The sequence below is a fragment of the Cucurbita moschata genome, unplaced genomic scaffold (genome assembly GCF_002738365.1).
Source record: "Cucurbita moschata cultivar Rifu unplaced genomic scaffold, Cmos_1.0 Cmo_Scf00054, whole genome shotgun sequence".
NCBI lineage: Eukaryota > Viridiplantae > Streptophyta > Magnoliopsida > Cucurbitales > Cucurbitaceae > Cucurbita > Cucurbita moschata.
Genome location: NW_019268570.1, coordinates 1,517,974 through 1,544,779, shown reverse-complemented (window position 1 = coordinate 1,544,779; position 26,806 = coordinate 1,517,974). Strand labels below are relative to the sequence as shown.

The window sequence follows — 26,806 nt, the reverse complement described above, 5'->3', positions numbered from 1 at the left end:
GTTCATGAACTGATGAGCTCGCTTCAAGCTCACGAGTCAATAATCAATAGATCATCGAAAAAGAATAAAGAAAAGACACTACAAGTAAAGGAGACAGCCAACAACGAAAACAATGAAAGAGAAAATATTCGTCTAGTAAGTAGAAGTCGTGAAATAGGAGGATTTCGCAGCTTCCATGGTGGTCGTGGTAACAGGGGTAGATGGAGAAATGATGGACAAAGGAAATTCAATGAGCAAAGTAACATAAGAAATGTCATACAATATTGCCATTGTAGAAAGCATGGGCACATAAAAGCTGATTGTTGGTATAAAGATCAACAAATGAATTTTGAATAGAAAATGAAGAAGAAAAAGAAAGGTTTTTTATGGCATGTATGGATATTAATCCAAAAATGAGTGATTTATGGTTTGTTGATAGCGGATGCTCGAACTATATGACAAGCACCAAATCTTTATTCCAAGAGCTTGATGAGACGCAAAAATTTAAGGTGCAACTTGGAAATACAAGAGAGATACAAGTCGAGGGAAAAGACATAGTGAAAGTCGAAACCATTCATGGTAAGATAAAACTATTAGATATTGTACAATTTGTGTCTGATTTAGGGTATTATTTATTGAGTGTTGGACAATTAATGACTAGAGGACATTCCGTTCTATTTGATGACAACACGTGTCATTACAAATAAGAAATCAGGCCATAAAGTTCAAATTGTCATGACTTCAAATAAGATGTTTCCACTGGATGTTTCTAACATGGAGGATTTTGCTCTTGCTGCTAGAATAAAAGATGACTCCATATTATGGCTTCTGAGATATGGGCACTTGAGATATGGACATCTTCATATGAAGGGCCTGAAAATACTTAGGGATGAAGGTAATGGTTTTCGGATTACCAAAAATTGATTCAATTTGTTTATGTGAAGGATGCATTTATGGCAAGCAAACTAGAAAGTCCTTTTCGACCAATATATGTAGCCCAATGCAAACTAAGTCTGGGGGATATATACTTTTTACTATTTATTGATGATTATAGTTGCATGAGCTGAGTTTACTTCTTACAATATAAGTCATAAACTTTTCAGAAGTTCTAGAATTTTAGAGTTATGGTGGAAAACCAAAGTGGCTGCCACATTAAAGTTCTTCACACAGATAGAGGTGGCAAGTTCATATCTAAAGAATTCAATCTTTTTTGTGAAGAAAAGGGCATCCAAAAGGAGTTAGCAGCTCTTTACACTCCAGAACAAAATAGAATCGCTAATGAAAAAATCAAACTATTGTGGAGATGACAAGAAGTATGTTACAAACAAGGAGACTTTCAAACCAATTTTGGGCCGAAGTTGTAGCAACATCTGTCTATCTATTAAATCTCTCACCAACAAAGGCTATTATGAATCAAACTTATTATGAAGCATGACATGGAAGTAAACTATATGTAAGTCATTTACAAGTTTTAAGTTGTGTTGCTTATGCTTTGAAAAATCCTCAAATTCGTCAAAAGTTGGATGAAAATTTTGAAAAATGCATTTTCATTGGCTATTGAACTCAATCAAAGGCATATAAATTATACAACCCTCGTAATGAAAAGATTTAAGTTAGAAGGGATATACTATTTGATGAAAATGTGAGTTGAAATTGGAGTAAAGAATAGAGCAGTAAGATACAAGTGAAGTTTCTCTAGATGAAGAGACAAAGGTCAACTCCAGTGCATCTTTTAGTGTCTCTACTTCAACACAAAATTTTTTAAATTTATCATCTTCAGTATCACTAAAAACAACTCTTCTCTTGAAGAATTTTCGGATAAGACACCTCCAAAGAAGTATAAATCTTTAGCTGACATATATGCATCATGTCAATTTGCTCTTATTGTTTCAGACCCTATGAGTTATGAAGAAGCAGCTGAAAAAGAAGAGTGGCAGAAAGCCATTGTAGAAGAGATGCAGTCAATTGAGAAAAATGAAAATGGAACATGGGAGATGGTTGACTTACCAAATGAGACAAATGCAATCAACTTGAAATGGATGTTCAAGAAAAAATTTGCACCAGATGGAAGCATACAAAAGCATAAGACCCGTCTTGTAGCAAAAGGGTGTGCACAACAATGTATAGATTTTGAAGAATCTTTCTCTCCAGTTGCTCGTTCTGAAACTATAAGAACTATTCTAGCATTAGCAGCAGAATTGTAGTGGTCTTTTCATCAATTTGATGTCAAGTCAGCATTTCTTAATGGAGATTTACAAGAAGAGGTCTATGTAGCACAATCAGAGGGATTCATAAAGAAAGACAAAGAAACAAAGGTATACAAGCTGAGAAAGACATTATACAGATTAAAGCAGGCCCCTCGAGCTTGGTATAACAAGATTGATAAGTATTTTCAACAAAAAGGATACATGAGAAGTGAGAATGAGCCTACTCTTTAAGTGAAAAAGTAAGGTAAAAGTGATTTCATCATTATTTGTCTCTATGTTGATGATACCATTTATATTAGCTCTTCTAACTCTTTTTTGGATAAATTTAAGTCTCAAATGATGAGTGAATTTGAGATGTCAGATATGAGTCTATTACACTATCTTCTTGGTCTTGAAGTATATCAAGTTGAAGATGAAATTTTTATTTCACAAAGAAAATATGTCAAAGATATTAGGAGTAAATTTAGTATGCTTAATTGTAAGCCTGCAGCTACACCCATGAATATTAATGGAAAATTACAATATGAGGATGAAGCATAAATGACAGATGTTAGAAGGTTCAAAAGCTTGGTTGGTGGACTAATTTACTTAACTCACACACTACCTGACATTGCATTTCCTGTTGGTATTATTTATAGGTTTATGCAATATCCTTCAAAAGTTCATTATGGAGCAGCAAAAAGAGTATTACGTTACGTGGTCGGAACTATAAAGTATGACATTTGGTATTCTAAATCTTCTAATTTCAAATTATATGGGTTCACTAATAGCGATTGGACAGGATCATTAGATAATAGATGAAACATTTCAGGCAATGTTTTCACTTTAGGATCAGGAGTGATAACTTGGAGCTCAAAGAAGCAAGCAACAGTGGCGCTGTCAACGTCAGAAGCAAAATATGTTGTAGCAACTTCAGCAGCGTGTCAAGCCATTTGGTTAAGAAGAGTGTTAGCTAATCTTCAACAAGAGCAAAAAGGGGCCACAAAGATATTTTGTGATAACAAAGCAACTATTTCTATGACAAAGAACCCGACATTTCACAGCAGAACAGAGCATATTAAACTTCGACATCATTATATTCGTAATCTTGTTGTAAAAGAAGAAATTGTTCTGAAGTATTGTAACAGCAATTTTGAATTAAGGGAAATGTTGAAATATGATTCAAAATTCTAACCAAGTTTTGAGGAAGTTGTTTGTATTTATGGTCAATTGTTTAGAATAATTTCCATCATTTTTTATTTCTAGTTATTGTGTAAGTCTATATATACTGAAATTCTATAACAATGAGTGAGTAAACTTATAAAGCATTTGCAGCCTTTTGCTATCTTGTTCAATATTCTTTTCCCAACAAAAGATTTAGTGATCTCGTTAAGCTTGAGTAAAACTTGGGTGTGCACGGCATGGGCCTTATACATGATGTTATTCATGTGTTTGCATGTCATCAGTCTAGTACATGATGTTTATGATTCATGTTTGAGCATAATACTTAAAGATTACTTGTTTTTTTCCCATATATTGAGCATGTTTCACATATGTGTACTAAGTATCACAATTGCACTCTTGCGATAGTAAAACAATGATTGTGCGACCCAAAAAACGATAGTAGAAATATTTTTAAAAAACACGAGCGAGGAAATGCGTTAAAAATAATTTTAAAAAAGAATTGTTATAAGCTAAAAGCGAATAGGCAACCTGTAACACCAAAAAAAATGAAAATAATCAACCCCCATAAAGATTTAAGCCGACCATGTAAGACCGTGCATAAAAAAAAAAGTAAGATTTAAGGAAGGAAAATGGTATTAAGACATTTCTATACACTGGCAAGTAATTTTAAGGAACTAGGGTCACAAATGAGGCAAAAATGGCAAAAATGTCATTTTTCGATTTTTTGAAAAAATAAAATAAAATATTTGAAAAATGACAAATTACCAAAATGCCCCTAAAATTCGGCTTAATTGGCATTAAAGAAAATATGCAAACAAATTTGCATTCCAGAACCACCCATTGTTATGAAATCATCCATGCCTTCACATCCAATCGTTGGATTGAGCTTAAATTTGAATATGTTCAAGAAGAATCAAGGTTGTTTAGATCCAACGGTTGAAACGCAAAACTAATATTAGCAACATCCTTATCGGAGTAGATATTTGTAATGTAAATTCCAGAAACGTTAAAAAAAAAGAAAAATTTAACCATGATTCTGAAACAATCAATGGTCATGCAAACTTCATTTATAAATAAGAAGTTCGGGAGAATGTTTTAAAATAAGAATCAAGTGATGAGGATTCCTAAAACTCGAGTATGAAGCTTTTAGATTATGAATTTTTCTTCCTCAGATTTATTCTAAATTCGAGGTCTTTGGTTAATTATCATTCCTCCTACCTATTCTCTACACATTCCATATGGGATTCCCCAACAGTTTTGTGAAGGATTTGGCCCTTGAAAAGCTCTAGAATTGGCTGTCCAACAAACCGTTTCTAAATTTATTCCGGTGAGAAGCAAGTTTTTCAACAAACTTTGAAATGTTATAACTCGAGTTACAGTCCACAAAATGGTATGAAATTGGTATCTACCTCTTCTTTGAAACTTCATCTAAACGTTGTGTGAAGCAATCGAGTCCATTCGAGGCCTATATAGGATTGTACAAGGGCAAAACTAAAAGTATATGATAAGGGCAAATCATGATTTTTGTAGCGGTCAACGAAGAAGATGAAGTCCAAAGTCAAAGGTCAAACTTTGACCAATAAAAGTCAAAGGTAGCCCTATGTTGACCTTTCTACACTTTGTTTATATTCCTCAAACTAGACTCAAAGATGAATCTAGTAAAGAAAATTTTGAATAATTTAGATATCTAAAGCTTGATTATAGAGGTCTCGAACGTCAACGACGAGATAAATAGCCACCTTCGATTTTTCTTAAGAAATATGTCAACAATGAACTTGCTTGGGATTTAAGTAACGTTAAAATAAGCCACTAGATGAACTCTGCTGCCTATGAAATTTCAATACTTATCATATTATGATATGTTAAGATTATGTATGAAAATTGGTGGTCATTGGATAAGGATAAGTAGCTAAACCAAGAAACGGTGTAAAATGACCATAATACCCCTAAGGTAATCTACCTACGGTTCATGATCTAGATGACCTCCAAATACTATGAAACTTTGTATTATATCTTATTTTATGATGTTTGATGATGTTATGAAGTTTTAAAGCTATTGGATAAGGTTAAGAAGCCAAATCAAGAATTAGGGGTAAAATGACCAAAATGCCCTAGGACTCCTTCTGATAATTTAAGGTTTAGACATGCTCCAAATGACTTGCTTCTTCTTAAAAGGCCTACTAACAAGGACATGAAGGTATGTTCAAGATTTCAAGTTGATTAGAGCAAGTTTGGAATCTAGACCAAGTTAGGACCCAAGAAACATCTAAAAGAAATATCCCATGACTCAAGACTCTTCTAGAACCCTTTAGAGAATTTATTATGGCTCTATGACTTTCTTGAATACACTTAGGCTTGTTAATATGATGAGTTCATATTTTTATGAATGTATATTACAACTTATGCCTCAAGGAATTAAGAACCTTAGAAACTTATAAGATTGAGAACCAACAACAATACCACACAAGCTCTACAACTACCAAGGTAAGAAGAATGTTAGGTACCACTCAAAGATAAGGGACCAAGATCCTCAGACACAGAAACTCAAGAAAATGCTAGGCAATACTCTAATCATGTTCAATGTGACCCAAGACCTCCCACCATGCGGTGCTTTCAAAAGCCTATGTTTCCTCTTCTAGGCTGGATGCCCTTCACCTTGTTTTTCTTAGAAAGATGTCATGTTTGGCCTCATATTTTCCTCACCTAGATGAGATGTCTTGCATCATGTTATGGGTACCTGAAGATTTGCAAGATGTCATGTTCACGTTTTTCACCTATCTCGTGACCTTTATGGTCTATCATGGGGAGTAATCTATGGCTACGATGGAACAAGAGGAGATTTAATTACCTTAGCCATGAATCAAAAACCTCCTAAGACCTCATACGGTACAACATGTTCAAGACTCAGACTACGCTACTTGAAACGTATGAAGCCTTGAACGTAGGTATTCAAACTATGCCGCTTGGAAGTATAAAGCCTTGGCATAGGTATTCAGGCTTTATCATAGGGCAAGCCCTTGATGCTAAATCATAGTACATCGCTTGGAACCAAGAAGCCTTGGATGTAGGTTTTCAGACCGTACCGCAGGGCAAGCCTTAGATGCGGGTTTAGACTAGTCGCTTGTAACGCATAAAGCCTTGGACGTAGGTTAAGACTGTGTCACTTGGAACGTATGAAGCCTTGGACACAAGTTTTTTAGGTTCATGATTTGTACCGTAAATCCTAGGGGGAGTGTCTTGGAGAAAAAACCAAGAACAGAAGAAAAACCTAGAAAGTACCAAGAACAAGACAACGGTCAAGGACTAGAACATGGATTAAGATCAAAATTATAAGGACAAGAATAAAGAACTAAGAACCATAATATTAAGGCCTTTATATCAGAACCCACAAGAGTCCACAAGAACAAGAACTAGAGGGACCAAGTACTTACAACTAGATCCAGAACAAGATAAGAAAGAATGTAGTACCCTAGCATATCAAGGACACAATTAAGAGCCTACAAGTAGGCTACTCATTGAGTCTCTATACTCATTCCTTATTTTTCATGTTTTTTAGGTAATAAGGAGCTTGTCGAGGTCAAGAGCAGACTCTAGAGCAGGCGCCATAGACAAGCCTCACCCGTCGTCCTCAACCCTTTTGTTTTAAAATATTTTGTGTTTTAACTGTCATGTCGTATTTTTAAATTGCTAATGTATGAACAATATTTTGTTACAATATAAATATAATATATATTATGTTTCAAATTACTTTTGATATATTTCGTGAAAGAAAAATACCCGTATTTTTGGAGTCATAAAGCCAGCCCTGTCCTTACACAACAATGACTTTGATGACATATAACCCGAGTAGGAAGAATTGACAACTAGCTACCTCCCATATAGTAAATTTTGGGGCATTTTAGCTCTGACGGGTGTAGACATGATTTTGGTGACTGGTCAAACATCTCGTATTGGCACAAAAATAATAGTAACGATCTATCTGATGTGAAAACGAGTAAAAGAGTTTGAAATAGGTATGCGGCCATGGACACTACATCTTGGACAAGCATGACCAAGACGTTCGACATGCGGCGATGGACAATAAGCCTTGGACAAGTCTGACTGTGACATTCTCCTCCACTCAATTGGTTGACATCTCTTTCAACCGACTCTTTGTGAACTCAGTGATGTAGGATAAATGTGGCTTCAAGACTTTCGATGCTCTTCCAGTTGATCTCGATATTGAAGAGTTTCTTCCAATATGCTAGGAACTGTTGAAAACCACTTCTCGGTTCGTTAAGTCTTCATATTTTCTCTTTTAGAGTCTCTCCTACTTTCTTCGCTGGAACATTCTTCTTCTTTGTGTAAGGTTGTGCCTCCTCCTTGTGCTTGACGTTTTCTTGGTCGGGATTGTAACGTTTCAAGTTACTAACAAGGACAATAGAGCTTGTCAACGTCCATGAGAGTAACTGGATCCTATATGATGACTTTTCGACCTTGAGGATAACTTCGATTGGTCTGTAGTATTTTTGCACGAGTCTCTGGTGTTAGGTTATGGAGCCTGCTCCTTATTTATAACTTGGTCAACGGTTATATCCGGTAAAGCTATATATGGTAAATAGCTATATATAGTAGATGGTTAAATCAGGTAAAGCTATATATAGTAGATGGTTAAATCTGGTAAAGCTATATATAATAAACTGAACTATATATATATATCTCGTCCGGTAGAGCTTTGAAATGTACTTTCTATTCTCTGTAATTCTCTCTTACTATACATACGTGAAGTCATCAATAAAAAAAATTCTTTTAGCCAGAGTTCTCCTTGCACTTTTCTCTATCCTGTTCTTCGTGTTTATCTAGATTGAGCGTGTGCGTTGTTGTGTGATCCTAACGACTGGTATCAGAGCTAGGCAAAATTCACCACGATCTGTGAAGATGGAAAGTTCAAAGATTGGAATTGAGAAGTTCGATGGATTCGATTTAGGTTTTTGGAAGATGCAGATTGAAGATTATCTGTACTAGCAAGATCTTCACGAACCTCTGTTAGGGGTGAAGCCGGATACCATGACCACGGAACAGTGGAAGCTCAAGGATCGACAAGCCTTGGGGCTGATCCGGCTGACGCTATCCAGAAATATGGCGTTCAACATTATCAAGGAGAAGACAACGTCAGATCTATTGAAGGCACTGTCAAATATGTATGAAAAACCATCGGCTATGAACAAGGTGTATTTGATGCGGAGATTGTTCAATCTACAGATGTCTGAAGGTGGACCTGTTGCTGATCATATAAATGAATTCTATATGATCATAAGTCAACTGAGTTCGGTGAAAATTAATTTTGAAAATGAAATTAAAGCGTTGATTTTGATGTCATCCTTACCCAAGTCATGGGATACTGTTGTTGCCGCAATCAGCAGTTCCCGAGGATCTGATAAACTGAGGTTTGGTGAAATTCGAGATGTAGTTCTCAGCGAAAGTATTCGCAAACGGAAAACTAGAGATTCATCAAGCAATGCTCTCAATGTTGATCGAAGGGGAAGAAATAAACCGAAGGGCCCAAACAAAGGGCGATCAAAATCAAAGAACCGAGAAAAATCTTCAAATAGACCAAACGTAACGTGTTGGAATTGTGGAGAAAAAGGTCACTTTTGGAGAGGTTGTACAAGACCAAAGAGGAAGCAGAATCACAAATCTGGAGATGATGATGATTCTATAAATTCAGCAGAAGAAATTGGGGATGCTCGAATCCTCAGCGTGGACAGTTATTGAATCCTAGATTTTGGATTCAGGTGCATCTTTTCATTCATCTCCAAATAAAGAGTTGTTCCGAAATTTCAAGTTTGGAAATTTCGAGAAGGTGTATCTTGCCGACAACAAAGATTTGGAGATTAAAAGAAAAGGAGATGTCTGCATAAAAACTCCAGCAGGAAATCAGTGGACATTAAAGGATGTCAGATATATTCCTGGTCTCAAAAGAAACCTGATCTCTATTGGACAGTTGGATAGCACAGGTTATATTACAAAGTTAGGGAAGAGGTCGTGGAAGATTATGAAGGGTGCTACGGTGGTAGCACGTGGCTCAAAATCTGGAACCTTATACACCACTATAGGGTGTATGAACATAGCTGTTGTTGCTGAGAGTGCTTCAAATTCAAGTCTACGGCACAATAGACTTGAACATATGAGCGCGAAAGAAATGAAGAGGCTGGCTACGAAAGGAGTTTTAGAAGGTTTGAAATCTGTTGATGTGGGTCGTTGTGAGAACTACGTTATGAGCAAGCAGAAACGAGTTAGCTTCACAAGGACCGCCAGAGAATTGAAGAAAGTGCGGTTGGAAATGGAACCATATGTGGAGCAAGGTTCGACGAAGCAAGTGGGAATTGAGCTTGAGTTACAGGAAAACTCACTTAGTGATGTAGTAGATACTCATGAAACTCCTAAGACTACTACTGAGGAACCAGATATGGAGTAAGGTTCCAAGACCACGAAGCAAGTAGGAGTTGAGCTTGAGTTGCATGGAAACTCACCTAGTGATGCTGTAGCAGATACTCAAGAAACTCCTGAGACTACTGCTGAGGAACCAGATGTGGAGCAAGGTTCCAAGACAACAAAGCAAGTGGGAGTTGAGGATGAGTTGCGGAGAAAATCACAAAGTGATCTTGTAGCAGATACTCAACAAACTCCTGAGGTTATTGCGGAGGAATCAGCAGTGGAGCAAGTGACACCTGAATTGGTGTTGAGAAGATCATCCTGTACTATCAGAGTACCAGATATGTATGTACCTTCATTACACTATCCGTTGCTGATGAAAGGACACCACAACCCTTTGATGAGGCCCTATAGTTGGAGGATACAACCAAGTAGAAGCAAGCCATGGATGATGGGACATCTAGGCTTCAAAAATGCATTGTACTGAGATTGAGTACGTGGCAATAGTTGAAGCTGGAAAGAAGACGATATGGATGATTGACTATCTAGAAGAATGGGTAAGAAGCAGCACGAAGATATTCTTTACAGAAATAGTCAAAGTGTCATACAGTTGACGAAGGAACCCGGTCTATCATTTAAAGAGAAAACACAGAAGACGATACCATTTCACTTGCAGGTTAGTGAAATATGGTGATGTGTTTGGAGAAGATAGAGGGTCCAAAGAATCCAACAAACATGTTGACAAAATGTGTTGATGTTGGAATATTGAGGTTGTGCAAAGCCTCAATTGATATGGTGCCATGAAGACCATGAAGATGCTCATGGTCGTTTGAGAATGAAATTCTTGGTTGACTAGATCAGTCTCCAAGTGGGAGAATTGTTAGGTTATGGAGCTTGCTGCTTATTTATAGCTTGGTCAACGGTTATATTCGGTAAAGCTATATTTGGTAAAGCTATATTCGGTAAAGCTATATATGGTAAATAACTATATATAGTAGATGGTTAAATCGGGTAAAGCTATATATAGTAAATAGTTATATATAATAAATGGTTAAATCTGGTAAAGCTATATATAGTAAACTGAACTATATATATATCCCGTTCGGTAGAGCTTTGAAATGTACTTTCTGTTCTTTGTAATTCTCTCTTACTGTACATACGTGAAGTCATCAATAAAAAAATTCTTTTAGCCAGAGTTCTCCTTGCACTTTTCTCTATCCTGTTCTTTGTGTTCATCTAGATCGAGCGTGTGCGTTGTTGTGCGATCCTAACATCTGGTTCTTGTTACTTTGAACTCGGAGCTGATCTGACTTCAACTTAATCAAGACTTTTTCTCAATCTTGAAATTATCGTGGCCGGCACTTCCAACCGGTCCTTCTTTTCATCTGTCTGGATGGGATTCCTATGTGAACAAGTGTTGCTTTAGATGATCGGAGATCGAACAAATTTCAAGGAGCTTGATGAGAAGCTCATCGAAAACGTGATATTTGGCAATTGTTCAATTGTACCGATCTAAGAAGCTCATCGAAAACGTGATATTTGGCGATTGATCAATTGTACCGATCTAAGGCAAATGATTCATCTTGTTCTAGTGCAAGAATGACGACCAACGTTTAAAGATCAAGGTATATTATTTCCCAAACTTGAAGAGTAACATTATCAATCTTACCAAGATGATGAAAGAAGGCAGCAGAGTGGAGTTAGCCGACCCTCAAGATGTTCAACATAATTGAAACTTTGTTGATGAAGATAAAATGGTCACATAATCGCCTGTACAAGATACTATTGGAGATCAGTCAACCAACCCTAGCATGGCTACAACATGCAAGACTTGGGCACATGAACATTCAGGCGCTCAAAATGATTGGAGAGAAGAAGATGGCTACGAGGTTACCCACACTCATACACCCGAACTAGCTATGTGAAAGTTGCCTAGTCTCTAAACAAACAAGACTATCGTTTGTTAGATGAAAGCTATGGTTTTTCCTTATTTAGGTTATTCACATGTTTCCTTAAACTTAGTTAGTTGTTTTTTTTTATTTTTGGATATATGAATTAACGCTAAGCTACCCAACCCGTATAATGGAAGAGCGTATTTTTTGCTGGCCATTTGTGCCACTACTACTAAATTTAGGATAAGATGGTTATTTAAATATGTCAAACTAATGAAAATAACAATCCATCGAGTCTTCAGTGCATACTTTCTCTCTCTGTTAGTCTTCCGTTATTTTTTTTCTTCCAACAAATTTCCTTCGACCGTTTTTATTCCGTCAACGATTTCCTCACGATTGTCAGAAGTCAACATCGTTCCCAGCTCAAACCAGTTTTTGTGCTGAGTGACCACTGCAATTGGTTTATGCAGATTTGTGTGGCCCGATCACCCTGTCATTGATTGCTGATAACAATTATTTTATCTTACTTGTTGACGATTATAGTCGTTGGATGTGGGTGTACATGCTCAAAGAATAAGGAGAAGCATTATGTGCGTTTAAGAATTTCAAAAGACTCTTTGAAACCGAGTCTGATCACAAGCTGAAAACTTTAAAAAACGATTGGGATGATTAGTTCTTATCCTAGAACTTCTCAAAGCTTTGCGAAGAGGAAGGTATCTACGCGTCAACTCACTGCACCATACACTCCACAACAAAACGGTGTGATCGAACGAAAAAATTGCACCATAGGACATGCAGCTTATCTTCTAAACTGTTTACCGACAAAGGCGTTAGACACTCGCAGCCCCTATGAAGCATGGTTCGGCAAGACACCTCACTTCGAGTACCTAAGAGTCTTCAGTTGTACAACACATGTTAAGACTACAAAGCCATATATCAAAAAGCTTGATGACAGAAGCCAAAAAGATGGTGTGCTTTGGCGTAGAGGATGGAACCAAGGCACACAAGCTGTATGATCCGCAACATGAGAAAATTTATGTAAGTAGAGATATTATATTCAAAGAAGAGAAGAAGTGGGATTGGTCAGTGTTGGCAATAACAAGCAGAATGTTACAGGGTTCACTACCTTGGAAGAAGAGAAAGACACAACAGACCTAGAAAGTACACCAACAGTGATACCAACAAGTACACACATGTAATCACAAGTGACACTAAAAGGCGTGATGAATTCTCTAGAACCAGAGAGCTCAGGCGAGAGCACAGGAGGATCAACGACAAAGGATGAACCAAAGAAGTTTCATGCTTTTGCTGAAAAATATGCAGATACACTTGAAGAAGAATTGGATCCCGATTAGTTAGTGTTGCTCACGAACGAGGAGCCGACAACTTGTCGTGAGGCAGCAACCAAGACGATGTGGCAGGAGGCCATGCAAAAAGAGTTTGAAGCCATTGAGAAGGATAAGACGTGGACACTAACTAACTTACCGTCCGAGCACAAGTCCATCGGTTTGAAGTGTGTGTTTAAGTTGAAGAACAATAGTGAAGGAAATGTCATCATGCATAAAGCAAGATTCGTGGCAAAAGGATACGTGCAACGAAAACAAGTTGATTTTGAGGAGGCTTTTGTGCCCATGGCTAGACTGTGTTAGATAAAACCTTTGTTTTTTCCTTATTTAGATTCACACGTTTACATTTAATTTCCCTTTGACCATTTGACAAACACGTCGAATGGATTAGCGAATTCTTAGACGTCAATTTTCTAGGAAGTGGCACAGATTCAGTTGGCCACTCTCCACCCATTTTTAGGATACGGTGTATTTAAATAGGAAATCTGTTTACAAGATTTAACAATCCGGATTTTGAAGAGCAGTCAAAACTTTCAGTCCTTCTCTCTCTCTTATTTTACGCATTTTATCTTTCTTCCAACAACCTCCTGTCGACAATATCCTCTCGGTGTTTTCCCTGGCCGATTATCGAAATCCAACAAGTGGTATCAGAGCCTCGTTGAAGCGATCGGTAGTATACCATCACAGAAGAGCCAACCTATCAACAATCAAGTTGAATAGCTCAAGTGGTTAGAGCGTCGACCTAATAACACACAGGTCTTAGGTTCGAGTAGAAGAAAATGCAAAGCGCAAAAATAAATACATCGTGGGGCCCATCTCAAGCAGGCTCGCTCACTCCTCCACGCCGCCAAGTTCCGGCATCTCCATCACCACCACGAAGAGGCCGTGGCCGACATCGTGATGGCGGGCGTCGAGTAGTTGTTGAGCGAGTGATCAGAGAGACAACGACCGCCGTCGTTCAGTACCCGATGTTGACAAGGTCCAACTACAACGAGTGGGCCTTGTTGATACGCGTTAACCTACAGGCGCATGGGTTATGACACGCTCTCGAGCCAGAGGAAGGAGAAACAATCGAGTACCGGGAGGATCGGCTGGCGTTCGCTGCCATATTACGATCTGTGCCCCCAGAGATGTTGGCATCTCTCTCCACCAAGCGCGTGCGGGAATCCAACATTGAGCAGCTGCGGAAGGAGCTCTCGGAGATCTCCTTTAAGGACCGGCGAATTCGTCGATGATTTTTCAATGCGAATCACGGGGCTCGCCAACAGCATCACCACACTCGGTGGCAGCATCAACTAGACAGAAATCGTGACGTGAATGACCTAACGGTGGAAGAGGTGACCGGAAGACTGCGTAACGTCGAGCAGCGGAAGAAAAATACCATTTCAGCCGACAAGGAGGGTCGTCTACTCCTCACTGAGGAGGAATGGCTTGCACGCCTAAAGCTCCGTGACGACACCGGCGAGAGCAATGGGCCCTCCAGCCGCAAAGGCGGTAAGAAGCCGTGGAAATCTCGATGGCGCATGCACAGGAAAGAGGCGGATCAAAAGAACGAGGAGTCGACTGATGACGGGCCAATCCAGTGCTCGTACTGTGGGAAAAGAGGTCACCTGAGCAAGAATTGCTGGAGCAAGCTCAGGAACAAGGAGACGGCCAAAAAGGCCCATGTGGCTCAATCCGAGGAGGATGAGCCGACCCTGAATTGCTGGAGCAAGCTCAGGAACAAGGAGACGGCAAAAAAGGCCCATGTGGCTCAATCCGAGGAGGATGAGCCGACCCTTTTCATGGTGACTGCATCAGTCCTACCTGGCGTCGAACCCGAGGAAGATCTCCCTAAATCCACAGAGGTAATCGACGACGGCATAACTGCTCCGGTGAGCGTCGAACCCGAGGAAGAGCTCCCCAAATCCACAGAGGTAATCGACGACGGCATAACTGCTCCGGTGAGCGTCGAACCCGAGGAAGAACTCCCTAAATCCACAGAGGTAATCGACGACGGCATAACTGCTCCGGTGAGCGTCGAACCCGAGGAAGAACTCCAACTGTGCATAACAAATGCACCTGGGGAGCCAATTCGACTAAAGGAGGAGCGAGTGCTCGCTCAAATCAGTGAAAGAGGCGAGCAGCAAGAGCACCGGCGATGGGTCCTCGACACGGGGGCAACAAACCATATGACCGGGGCCAAGTCTGCGTTCTTCGAGCTTGACTCGGGGATTCGCGGGACGGTGAAATTCGGCGATGGCTCCGTCGTCGAGATCGAAGGGCACGGCACCATCCTATTCGTCGACAAGGGAGGCAGTCATCACAAGCTGACCGACGTCTACTTCATCCCGAGACTCAAGGCTAATATTGTGAGCCTGGGTCAACTCGATAAGGCCGGCTGCCACATTTCCATCAAGCGCGGGCTACTTAGGATCCGCGATGATCGACGACGGTTGCTCACGCAAGTTCGGTGCACGACAAACTGCCTTTACATCCTAAAGCTAGAGATAGAGCAACCAGTCAACTTCTCGGCCAGGTACCGGAAGATGGAAGACCTATTAGGAAGAGGTGAACCACCTGGACTGGCGGCGCGCCAACTCGAAGAAGAGGCGGCCGAACAAGACGTGGAGTCTGGAGGACATGCCGCCAGGGACACCGAGCAACCGGTCAACCTCTCGGCCAGGTACCGGAAGATGGAAAACCTATTAGGAAGAGGTGAACCACCTGGACTGGCGGCGCGCCAACTCGAAGAAGAGGCGGCCGAACAAGACGTGGAGTCTGGAGGATATGCCGCCAGGGACACCGAGCCATAGGGCTCAAAACAGAGTTCAAACGAAACGAAATAAGGCAGATATAACACAGGTTTTAGGAGGAGATTGTTAGATAAAACCTTTGTTTTTTCCTTATTTAGATTCACACGTTTACATTTAATTTCCCTTTGACCATTTGACAAACACGTCGAATGGATTAGCGAATTCTTAGACGTCAATTTTCTAGGAAGTGGCACAGATTCAGTTGGCCACTCTCCACCCATTTTTAGGATAGGGTGTATTTAAATAGGAAATCTGTTTACAAGATTTAACAATCCGGATTTTGAAGAGCAGTCAAAACTTTCAGTCCTTCTCTCTCTCTTATTTTACGCATTTTATCTTTCTTCCAACAACCTCCTGTCGACAATATCCTCTCGGTGTTTTCCCTGGCCGATTATCGAAATCCAACAGACTGGACACTGTAAAATTGATTCTTGTCGTCGCAGCTCAACACTTGAACATCAAATCAAGATTCCTAAATGGTGACCTCCAAGAAGAAGTGTATGTTGCCTAACCTGAAGGGTTCGTCATCAAAGCTGAAGAGCACAAAGTGTACAACTTGTCAAAGGGCATCTACGATTTATGGAAAGCATCGAGGGCGTGGAACAGACGTCTATACAAGAGCTTAAAGAGTCTAAACTTCATGAATTGCTCACAAAAACAAGCAGTGTATACAAGAAACAATGGGACTAAAACACTCATAGTTGGCGTGTACGTTGACGACCTGATCGTCACTGGTACAAGTGTAGAAGGTGTCAAAGTGGTAAAGTAGCAAATGATGAAAAAATTTGAGATGACTGATCTCGGTTTACCCACGTACTACCTCGGTATTGAAGTGGATCAAAGGAAAGCTTGCATCATGCTAAAGCAATCAGACTATGCTAAGAAGTTGTTACAACAATTTAAGATGGTAGAGTGCAACCGGACCAAGTATTCCATGGAAGCAAAGTTACAACTCGGTTAAAATGTTGAAGGAAGCTTGGTGAATTCTACTGAGTACAGGCATATCATCGGAAGTCAAAGGTACTTGACTCATACTCATCCGGGCCTTTCATATGTTGTTGGAATAGTGAGTAGGTACATGAAAAAGTCCACCATAATGCATCATCAAGTGGTTAAGCACATTCTCTGTTATGTGAAGGAAACCACAAGCTACGGGTTGAAGTATCAAAGAGGGCGAGTTCTGAAGAGCTGGTCGGTTTGTCACATCCCATTTTTTTAGGCTTTGAAAACCGAATCAAGACTAAAAAGACAAAAACAAAAAAAATAAAAATCGATGTTAAAAATCCAATAAAATTTAAAACAAAAAAGAAGTAAACAACACCAATATTAAATACAAGATTAAAAAGGATGTTCTATAACATTTCACAAATGGAAAATAAAAATGTAAAAGAAAATACAAAAGGCTTCAAATGTGAAAACAAATTGATGTTTCGGAACGACATCCCTCTGTGATATTGCAGCTCCCGAACACCTCCCACCTCGACCTGTACTTGAAAAAGAAAGGGAAAACGGGGTGAGTATAAAAATATACTCAGTAAGCAAGCTACTTGTAAGCTCTCATTGCTTCCTTCTCCTAGTAGGTTTCCACGACTTTCATTTGGTCTAAACAATGTTCCAAGTGATTCCTCATTATTCATCTGCTCGTGTAGTCCCTAGTCCCTTGTCGAGACTGGTTTACAGTGTCGCCGCGTCGGCCTTGACCCGTTACTACACTCAATATAAGATGTTCATGGCAAACCACTTACCCACATAGTCTTGGATATCTTCCAAGACCGGTTTACGAAGTCGCAGCGTCGACCTTGACTTGTTTTTACGCTCAATAGGAGTTGTTCATGCTAAACCACCTACCCACGTAGTCCTTGATCTCTTCCAAGACAGGTTTATGAAGTCGCAGCATCGATCTTGACTCGTTTCTACACTCAATAAGGGCTCTTATCTTGATACCTACCCGTATAGTCCCTAATCCAACAAGGATTGGTTTATAGGTTCGCCTGTTTCTACACAAAATAGGGCTTTCCACCTACCCGCGTAGTCCCTAGTCCAACCAGGACTGACTTATAGGTTCGTTTGTTTCTACGTTCAATAAGGGGTCCATGTCTTGAGCTAACTACCCATGTAGTCCCTAATTCTTCTCAAGAACTAGTTTAACGGGATTAGAGTGTCGGCTCTGTCCCGACTCTACACTAAATCGTAGCTCAACTAGTTTTGTGATTCTGTAGGCTATTCAAATCATATTAATACACCTGTCTTGAGCTAACTACCCATGTAATCCCTAGTGTTCTCAAGAACTGGTTTAACGGGATTAGGATGTGGGCCTTATCTTAACTCTACACTCAATAGTAGCTCAACTAGTTTCATGATCAAGTAAATTACTTCAATCATGTCAATTTAACTATTAGGTTCTTTGAGGCATTCATGCGGTTTAAAGCATGTGTCCGTTCACATATATTTCTAAGCAGGTATTTCTACCCAGCCTTAAAATGCATGAAAATCTTAACATAAATCATATACACAATCAAACAGTCAAACAAGCTCAGCGGGGAGATAACATCCATCAATCACTTGGAGCACAAATAAGAATATCTCATCCTCCATCATATTACAACGAAAGACATTAAACTAGGCATGTTGCTCAATTCTCTTGTTCTAAGGGTAATTTCGTAATTTCATCATGCACATGTCATAATCACCAAAATTGTTCATTCTCAGTTCTAATTACACATATTCTAACCACCTAAGGTCCATCATGCTCGCATACTAGCATGTCCTAGCGATCCCTACAAGTATTACTTGCTTAAAATCCAGGTGGTTATTTACCAGAATGAAGCATGCCCTTCAAAGCTTGTTTTTTTTTTGCTAGTTGGGAGCCCCAAATTTCTTGAAAGCTCACTGGTAGGTCCTGAATCAAGTTAAGTTTAGGCTAGTATCAAAATCGGGACAAAAACAGTCGAACAGGAGTCAAATCGGGATAAAAAGGAGGCTCATGCATCGATTCACACACCCCGAGCGTTGGAGGTTCTCCCACACGTACACATGCGTGTGTACAAACGTGTATGAGGGAGGGAAGATGCACGCTGAGGTATTACCACATGGCGCGAGCTGAACAGTCAACCGAAGTTAAGGGTGCATGACATGTGGCAATTATGATTAGGTGTCGAATCGGGTCGATATTCTGGGTCGCGCCAGGTTATCAGGTCTGATAGTGGGCACTGGTCTTTGAATCCTACCCGGCATAGGTTTTCTATGATTTTTCTCGACTAATGCATGCTTGACACGTGTCCTTCTTTTCGACGAAGTGCGGCCCTCTCCCTACCGTTCGTCTTCTTCCTCTACAGCGCTGCGATTTTCCAGAAAATCAATTATTTTCCATTTTCTTTGTATTTTTGTATTTCATTCTATATAACTTATATTAACACGATTCTGTCATGAGACTTGTAGAGTTTACATCCATCTACAAGTAGGTCTTTCTTTTTTTGTAATTTAATTCTAAACACACATATAATAAACTCAGTCTAAAGTTGGTAAGAAATATCAACACCTACATCCTTTGGCGAACACCAGAACTCCTATTTTTTATCCGATTCGATCACGACTCCCTTCACAGCTTATGTGTGCAATCCTCTCTAGATTAGCATACTCAAATTTCATAATCTAACTCCCAATATTTCTCACAGATTCAAGGAAAATTCGAAAGCAAAAGTTCAATAACTTGCCTACGGATTTTCTTCGTTCCTTGACGATTTTGGACGATTTAAAGGTCCAGAATACTTCTCATATGTTCTGTGAAGGATTAATGAAGAAATCTCGGCCAAAATCGAACTTCTCATGGTCGAATTGAAATTGTGACGGTTACTTCTCCTTCCCTCTCTAGAACATTCTCTCTCTATTTTCTTTTTCTTTTCTTTTCCTCTCTTTCCTTTCCTTTCTTTCCTTATCTTGTACTAACCTCAATTCAGGTGCTTAACGTGGGAGGAGGGTATAATGACCAAATTATTTCTCCGAGATTCACTTGGACTATTTTTCTAATTTTCCACCATTTTTCTTTTATATACTTCTTGAGTTGTGAGATATTTCTAATCATTTTTCTCTTCTACCTCATCTCAAAATTTGGTCTTTAAAACCCTCAATAAAATTTCGAAAATTTGACTTTAAAGGAGAAAAATTAGGTTTTAAGTTCTTCTACAAGGCTTGGGTATTACATGGTTTTACCGATAGTGATTTAGCTGGAGACATTGACGATAGAAAAAACACCACAGGAATGACATTTGATCTCAATGGAAATTTAATCTCTTGCCAATCTCAGAAGTAGTGAACTGTTGCACTATCTTTCTATGAGGCCGAGTTCATGCAGGAACAGCTGCGTCGAGCCAAGCGTTGTAGCTGAGAAATTTGTCAAGTGGAGTGACTAGAAGTAAACTAAAGCCGGTAACTCTATACGTCGACAACAAATTTGCGATTGCACTGATGAAAAATCTGGTATTTGACGGATATAGTAAACACATTGACACTCGCTTCCATTTCATCTGTGAGTGTGTGAGACAAATCGTTGTGGAGATTGTAGGCACTAGAGAGCAACGTGCTAATATTCTAACCAAGACCCTAGCAAGGATTAAGTTTGCAGAGATGCAGAAATTGATGGGAGTGAAGAATCATGAACAATGTCAAGTTTATGGAGGAGATTGTGAGCTTATAAACTTGACTTAGTAGAATAAGTTACTAACTTATAGAGCAACTATAAGAGAATTGCTAATAGTTGACCAAGTTTTGTGGTTGTAAACCAAGTTTTATGATTTAATTAGGAAGATTGTTAGTGGTTCTTAACTTGAGGAGAAGGTTTAGGAAACAAATTAATGCTTCTCCACTATAGATACTCATGAGATGTATGTTTTTTTTCACCCGAACAACAACGACAAAGAGAATTAAAAGATAAGTGTTTAAGGTTCCTTGTTCCGAAAGATCTCTCCCCTCAAATTGTTCTTTTTGCTCCCTTTATTTGTTTTGACACATCTTCCTCGGAAATTCAGTTATTTCTTACAAGTCTAAAAAGCAAATCAATGTGTCAAAATCATCCGTAGCCAAGTTTTGAGCTACGACAAATACTTGTTTAGAGTTTACTTGGCTAAGATACATTTTTCAAGACTTGAAAATTTCGTTTTCCGGACTTGCATTGTTGTATCATGATAATCAAGCAGCATTGCAGCCAATCCAGCTTTTCACAAATGTACGAAGCACATTTAAATAGATTGCCATATAGTTCGAAAAAAATTACAAATTGAAATTATCAAACCATGTTATGTCTCGACTAAAATGCAAGTTTTGGAAAGAATTGCTTTTCTGAAAGACAAGTTGGGTGTGATTGACATACACTCCCCTACTTGAGTGGGAGTATTATGAAAATTGATTTAAAATATAAAAATATTTGTGGAATATATTTAGTTGTATAAATATAATTAATTAGGGATTATATTTTATAGAGTATATTTTTCCTCTTATGTTTAGGAGTTGGTTCCTGGTGTATTTTCTTCTTATCTTTAGTAATTGGTTGGTAGTATATTTTCTTCAATCTTTCCCATTGGGAGTATATTTCTCTTTTATTGTTAGAAGTTAGTTGGTAGCTTGTATCCTGTTGAAACGCCGTGAACACTAATGAAGATCACACTTTCAATCTCACTTATGTTTCTCATTATTAATAGGAACTCTGCCATCGATCCAATTCAACCCTAACCTTGAATTTCTTCATAAAAGTTGTGGTAAATTGTTATATTCTAGATTAAATAATAATAATAATAACAATAAAAAGAGATATAGAAATGAATAATTGTATAATGAAAAGAAAAAAAAAAAAAAACAAACAAACAAACAGCAGCAACCATGCTACTGTCACGAGGAAAGAAAAAAGGGAAACACGTGGGTCGGGGTTTAATCTTAAGTGGTGTGGAAATAGGTAAGTTGGAAGAAGATTAAGAGACATCAAGGGGTATTTTCCTTTGTAGATTTACGTAAGGTCGAGCGAGAAAACAAAGAATAAACACAGAAACAAAACCCATCCAAAGTTGATTCAAAATCGAGATTCCAGAAGGTTTAGGTGTATTTCAAGAAAATTGAAAATAGAATTAGGTCTAAGGCTACGTACGTGAAGGCGTAATTCAAAGGAAAGGAAGCCAAAACGAGAGTTGAAGCTAATAATTGAAGGTAATTTTGTATGCTAAACTGTGAATGAAAATCTTTGAATTCTTGATGTACAATGGACTAAAAAAATCTTGAAAAATGCAGGGCTGACCAAGGGTGTGAGTTGATAACTATCTAAAAGTAGAGGCATATTAAGTTTTTAACTTAACTATCTAAAAGGAGAGGCATATTAAGTTTTTTTTAGTTAATATTGCACTCTTATTCCCCCATTTTTTCATTTATAACTCCATTTATTCTACCAAGTGACCATGAAATCGTTTATTGCGGTCCAACATGAAAAAAATATGATTTGGCATAAATCAATCTTAATTTTATATTTAATTGAGTGATGTGGTAAAATTTCAGACATTTATGTCAAACCATGTGGGAGTAGCGAATTTGGAAACAAATGGGGGATGACATGGAAATGATAAATCCACGTCATCAGTCCAAGTGGGTCATTGACTACCCAATGAGGAGCATCCTATGTGTACTACTTATTTCTTTTCAGCCCTAAAGAGGAACCCATGCTCAATATAAAAGGAAAAGAAAGACCAAGAGGAGGAGGAGCCAACTTTTGGGGAGAAAATCGAATTACGCAGCAGCAGCCTCTGCTGCAGTGAACTGCTGTGAAACCAGAGAAGAAGAAGAAAACCCTAATCCAGCCGCTGTTGACAGCAGGAGGAAAAGGAGACCAACAAGGATTGCTTAGGGCAAAGAGGTGGACGTGAGAGCTCAAGAGAAGGAAACTTCCATTGACGAACGGCAACAAACCGGGATAACTCTCTATTTCCTTATTCTCTTTTCTTATTCCATCAATTTTACATGATGAAGATGCGGATTCCTCTGTTTCATTCAGTTTGTATGGAGATCTAAACTTAATAGGGGAGGCGAGAGAGTTTTATATAGTTTAAGTATGTTGACGGTATGATTTTAGTTTATTAAAGAGTTGTTGTCAATGATTTACATGTTTGTTTATTTAGCTACTTTACATACATAGTTGTTCTCTTATTCGGGAGAAGAGAGGGAGCAATGAAATCCTCTTTAACACTCTAGTTCCATAGCAAGGAGACTTGAAGGGTAATAGAAGGGTTAGGAATAATTATTCTCCTAGAGCCTTGTTAATAGAAATTACAACGATTATGGAAATAATCATCATTCATGACCCTCGGAAGTGGGCTTGAGAATCTATTAAAAGGAACTAAAATCTACTACAAAACTCAACAACTTATCTATTTAATCTCTCTTAGCCGAACCTTCCTCATTATAGTTGATTTTCTCATCATTTTCTGTTTTTTTTACAGCAGTGGCACTCTGTTTAGTTTTGTTTAAATAGTTAAAATCTCCAACACCCACTTGAACGTTACCCAAAAACTCACTTAATTTCCAAGGATAAAATTAACCAAAAAGATAGGTTCTCTATGGAATCGATAATTTACTTATTACTTGCTACTTGTGATAGCGTATACTTGCACTTATTCTTGTGAATTTTACATCATTTTATTATATACATCCACAAGCGATCAAGTTTTTGGCGCCGTTGCCGAGGAACCTAATTTGGTTATTTTACTTGTTGTAGATTTTTGTGAGCTGGAGCTAACAAGAAGCCATAGTAAGCTGAGTTTTCTACTGCTGTATTTACTGCTGAAGAATTAAGTTTACTGCTGCAGAATTCTGTGTATGAACCCACCTACGGGTTTGGAATTTATTTTGGATCCTGAAATAGAGAGGACATTTAGACGAAGGTTGAAGAAGAAAAAGAAAATGACAGAACAGAATATACAGCAAATAGAACTTGGAGCCCAGTTGAATCGGGAATTTGAAAATCCAGCGATGATGGCTAATCAAGAAAGAATTACTGCTAATCCAATTCATTTAGCAGATGATAGAGAAAGAGCAATCCGAGCATATGCACACCCAGCTGTGGAAGAGCTAAATCCATGCATTATTAGACCCGAAATACAAGGAACCACGTTTGAGCTAAAGCCCGTGATGTTTCAAATGTTGCAAACCATTGGGCAATTTCATGGACTACCGTTGGAAGATCCTCACCTACACCTAAAGTCATTTTTGGGAGTTAGTGACTCATTTCGATTCCATAGTGACTCATTTCGATTCCAAGGAGTGGATAAAGATATGATTAGATTGAGCTTATTCCCATATTTATTGAGGGATGGTGCTAAATCATGGTTGAATACCTTAGCACCGGGAACAATTGATTCGTGGAATAGTCTAGCAGAAAATTTTTTGATCAAGTATTTCCCACCCACTAGAAATGCACGGTTCAAAAATGAGATTGTTACTTTTCAACAATTTGAAGATGAGACACTAAGTGAAGCTTGTGAGAGATTTAAGGAGATGCTTAGAAAGTGTCCTCACCATGGACTACCTCATTGTATACAAATGGAGACTTTCTACAATGGATTAAATATTGTTACTAAACAAGTAGTTGATGCTTCCGCCAATGGAGCTATTTTGTCAAAGACATACAATGAAGCATATGAGATTTTAGAGAGAATAGCATCTAACAATTGTCAATGGGCCGATGTGAGAAGCAACCCAGGAAGGAAGACTCGAGGAGTACTTGAAGTTGATGCTTTGTCTTCTATCAATGCTCAACTAGCTTCGGTGACTAATATTTTACAAAATCTAGCGTTAGGGCAAGACTCCATGATCAAAGCACCAGTTCATACAGCTGCTGCAATTAACCAGACAGCAGCCGAATCTTGTGTATATTGTGGAGAGGAACACACCTTTGATCAATGTCCAAGCAATCCGGCCTCAATTTTTTATGTTGGGAATCAAGCTAGTCAAGGCAACCTGAAAAATAACCCCTTCTCAAATACTTATAATCCGGGGTGGAGAAATCATCCAAATTTCTCATGGAAGGGACAAAGCTTGTACAACCAACAAATGCCACCTAAAGCAAATTACCCTTCAGGTTTTAGATTACAAAATCAATTGGCTTATAGTTCTCAACAAGTCAACACCCAAGGGAAAGGAACTACCCAAGCTCAATACACATCGGAAACATCTATTGAGAGCCTAATAAAGGAATATATGGCTAAAAATGATGCCGTGATACAAAGTCAACAAGCCTCATTGCGAAATTTGGAAGTTCAAATAGGTCAATTAGCAACTGAGTTACGAAATAGGCCTCTTGGAAAGCTGCCAGCAGACACTGAAACACCAAAAAGAGAATGCAAAGAGCAATGTCAAGCAATAGAGTTGAGAAGAGGAAAAAAAATACTCAGGGGGAGAAAAAAATGCAGAACAAGGTGACAGCCATTCCCAAGAAACTGCTGATACACAGCAGAGAAATGAGGAAGCTGCTGTACAGAAAGAACACAGCAAGGATTATGCAGAAGTTGAGGAGCAGCCTAAAATGCAAACAACAGCCAGCAGTGAACAAGAGAGCAGAACATACACACCATCACCTCCTTTTCCACAAAGAATAAAGAGAAAGAAAGAGGAAGCCCATTTTGAGAAGTTTATGGATATTCTGAAGGAAATTCATATAAACATACCACTTGTAGAAGCTTTGAAGCAAATGCCAAATTATGTGAAGTTCTTGAAGGATGTACTCATTAATAGAAGGAAGTTTGAAGAATTTAAGGTGGTGTCGTTAAATGAAGAGTGCAGTGCAATATTGAAGAACAAGATCCCACTAAAGGAGAAAGATCCTGGATCGTTCACTATTCCTGTATCAATTGGAGGAAAGGAACTAGGAAGAGCATTATGTGACTTGGGAGCAAACATCAACTTAATGCCTCTATCTATTTACAAGAAGTTGGGGATTGGAGAGGCTAGACCGACTACAGTCACCTTACAACTAGCCGATAGGTCCATCACTTATCCCGAAGGAAAGATTGAGGACATCTTAATTCAAGTTGACAAATTCATATTTCTTGCAGATTTTATCATTTTAGATTATGAAGTCGATCATGATGTTCCAATTATTTTGGGGAGGCCATTTTTAAAAATCGGAAGAACATTAGTAGATGTCTACAAAGGAACCATCACGTTAAGAATGAGTTACCAAAAAGTTGAATTTAATATCAATGACAGTATGAAATATCCAGTGGTGATAGAAGAATGCTCAGCAGTGTATGAATTGACAAAACAACCAACGACCGAGGAATGGGATGATGAGGAAAGCGAGCAGGAAGAAAACAGCAGCTAGAACGACACAATAGAACAGTTAGCAGTTTTAGGTGAATTCAGCAGAACTTTTGAGTCACTAGAATGTGAAGGAAGAAAGAGTTCACCGATGAGACCATCTATTGAGGAAGCACCGCAGCTGGACTTGAAACCACTACCACCTAACCTTAAGTATACTTATTTAGGTGACAAGAAGACACTACTCATCATCATCTCTGCGACATTATCCTCGACTCAAGAGGATATGCTCCTAGAAACATTGAAGAAGCATAAGAGGGCGATAGGTTGGATATTGGCGGATATAAAAGGAATTAGCCCTTCACTATGCATGCACAAAATACAATTGGAGGAAGGAAAAGTTAAGTCCATTGAGCAACAAAGACGATTAAATCCCATGATGAAAGAGGTTGTTAGAAAGGAGATTCTCAAATGGCTAGATGCTGGAATAATTTATCCAATTGCAAACAGCAGCTGGGTTAGTCCTATTCAATGTGTTCCGAAGAAAGGAGGGATAACAGTAAAGGCAAATGAGAACAATGAGTTGATCCCCACTAGAATAGTGAATGGATGGAGAATTTGCATGGATTATAGAAGGCTAAACAAAGTGACACGTAAGGATCATTTTCCCTTACCATTCATTGATCAAATGCTTGATAGGCTTGCCAGAAAGTCACATTATT

General features: G+C 38.7%; 1 protein-coding gene and 1 non-coding gene across 2 annotated transcripts; one reads left to right on the top strand and one right to left on the bottom strand.

The window, feature by feature from the left end:
- Positions 1 to 23,645: 23,645 nt before the first annotated feature.
- LOC111436411 lies at positions 23,646 to 26,148 on the top strand. The gene is made up of 2 exons (XM_023074181.1): positions 23,646 to 25,092; positions 25,220 to 26,148. The coding sequence occupies exons 1-2, from the start codon at positions 23,646 to 23,648 to the stop codon at positions 26,146 to 26,148; spliced, it is 2,376 nt and encodes a 791-aa protein (XP_022929949.1).
- On the bottom strand, positions 24,247 to 24,352 carry LOC111436506. Its single transcript, XR_002709261.1, has one exon. It is a non-coding gene; the product is annotated as a Plant small nucleolar RNA R71 (small nucleolar RNA).
- Positions 26,149 to 26,806: the final 658 nt, after the last annotated feature.

Coding starts and splice junctions, on each gene's coding strand:
- LOC111436411 (XM_023074181.1), top strand. CDS start 23,646: ATGAACCCACCTACGGGTTTGGAATTTATTTTGGATCCTGAAATAGAG. Junction 25,093..25,219: donor AAATTTGGAAGTTCAAATAG/GTCAATTAGCAA, acceptor AAAAATACTCAG/GGGGAGAAAAAAATGCAGAA.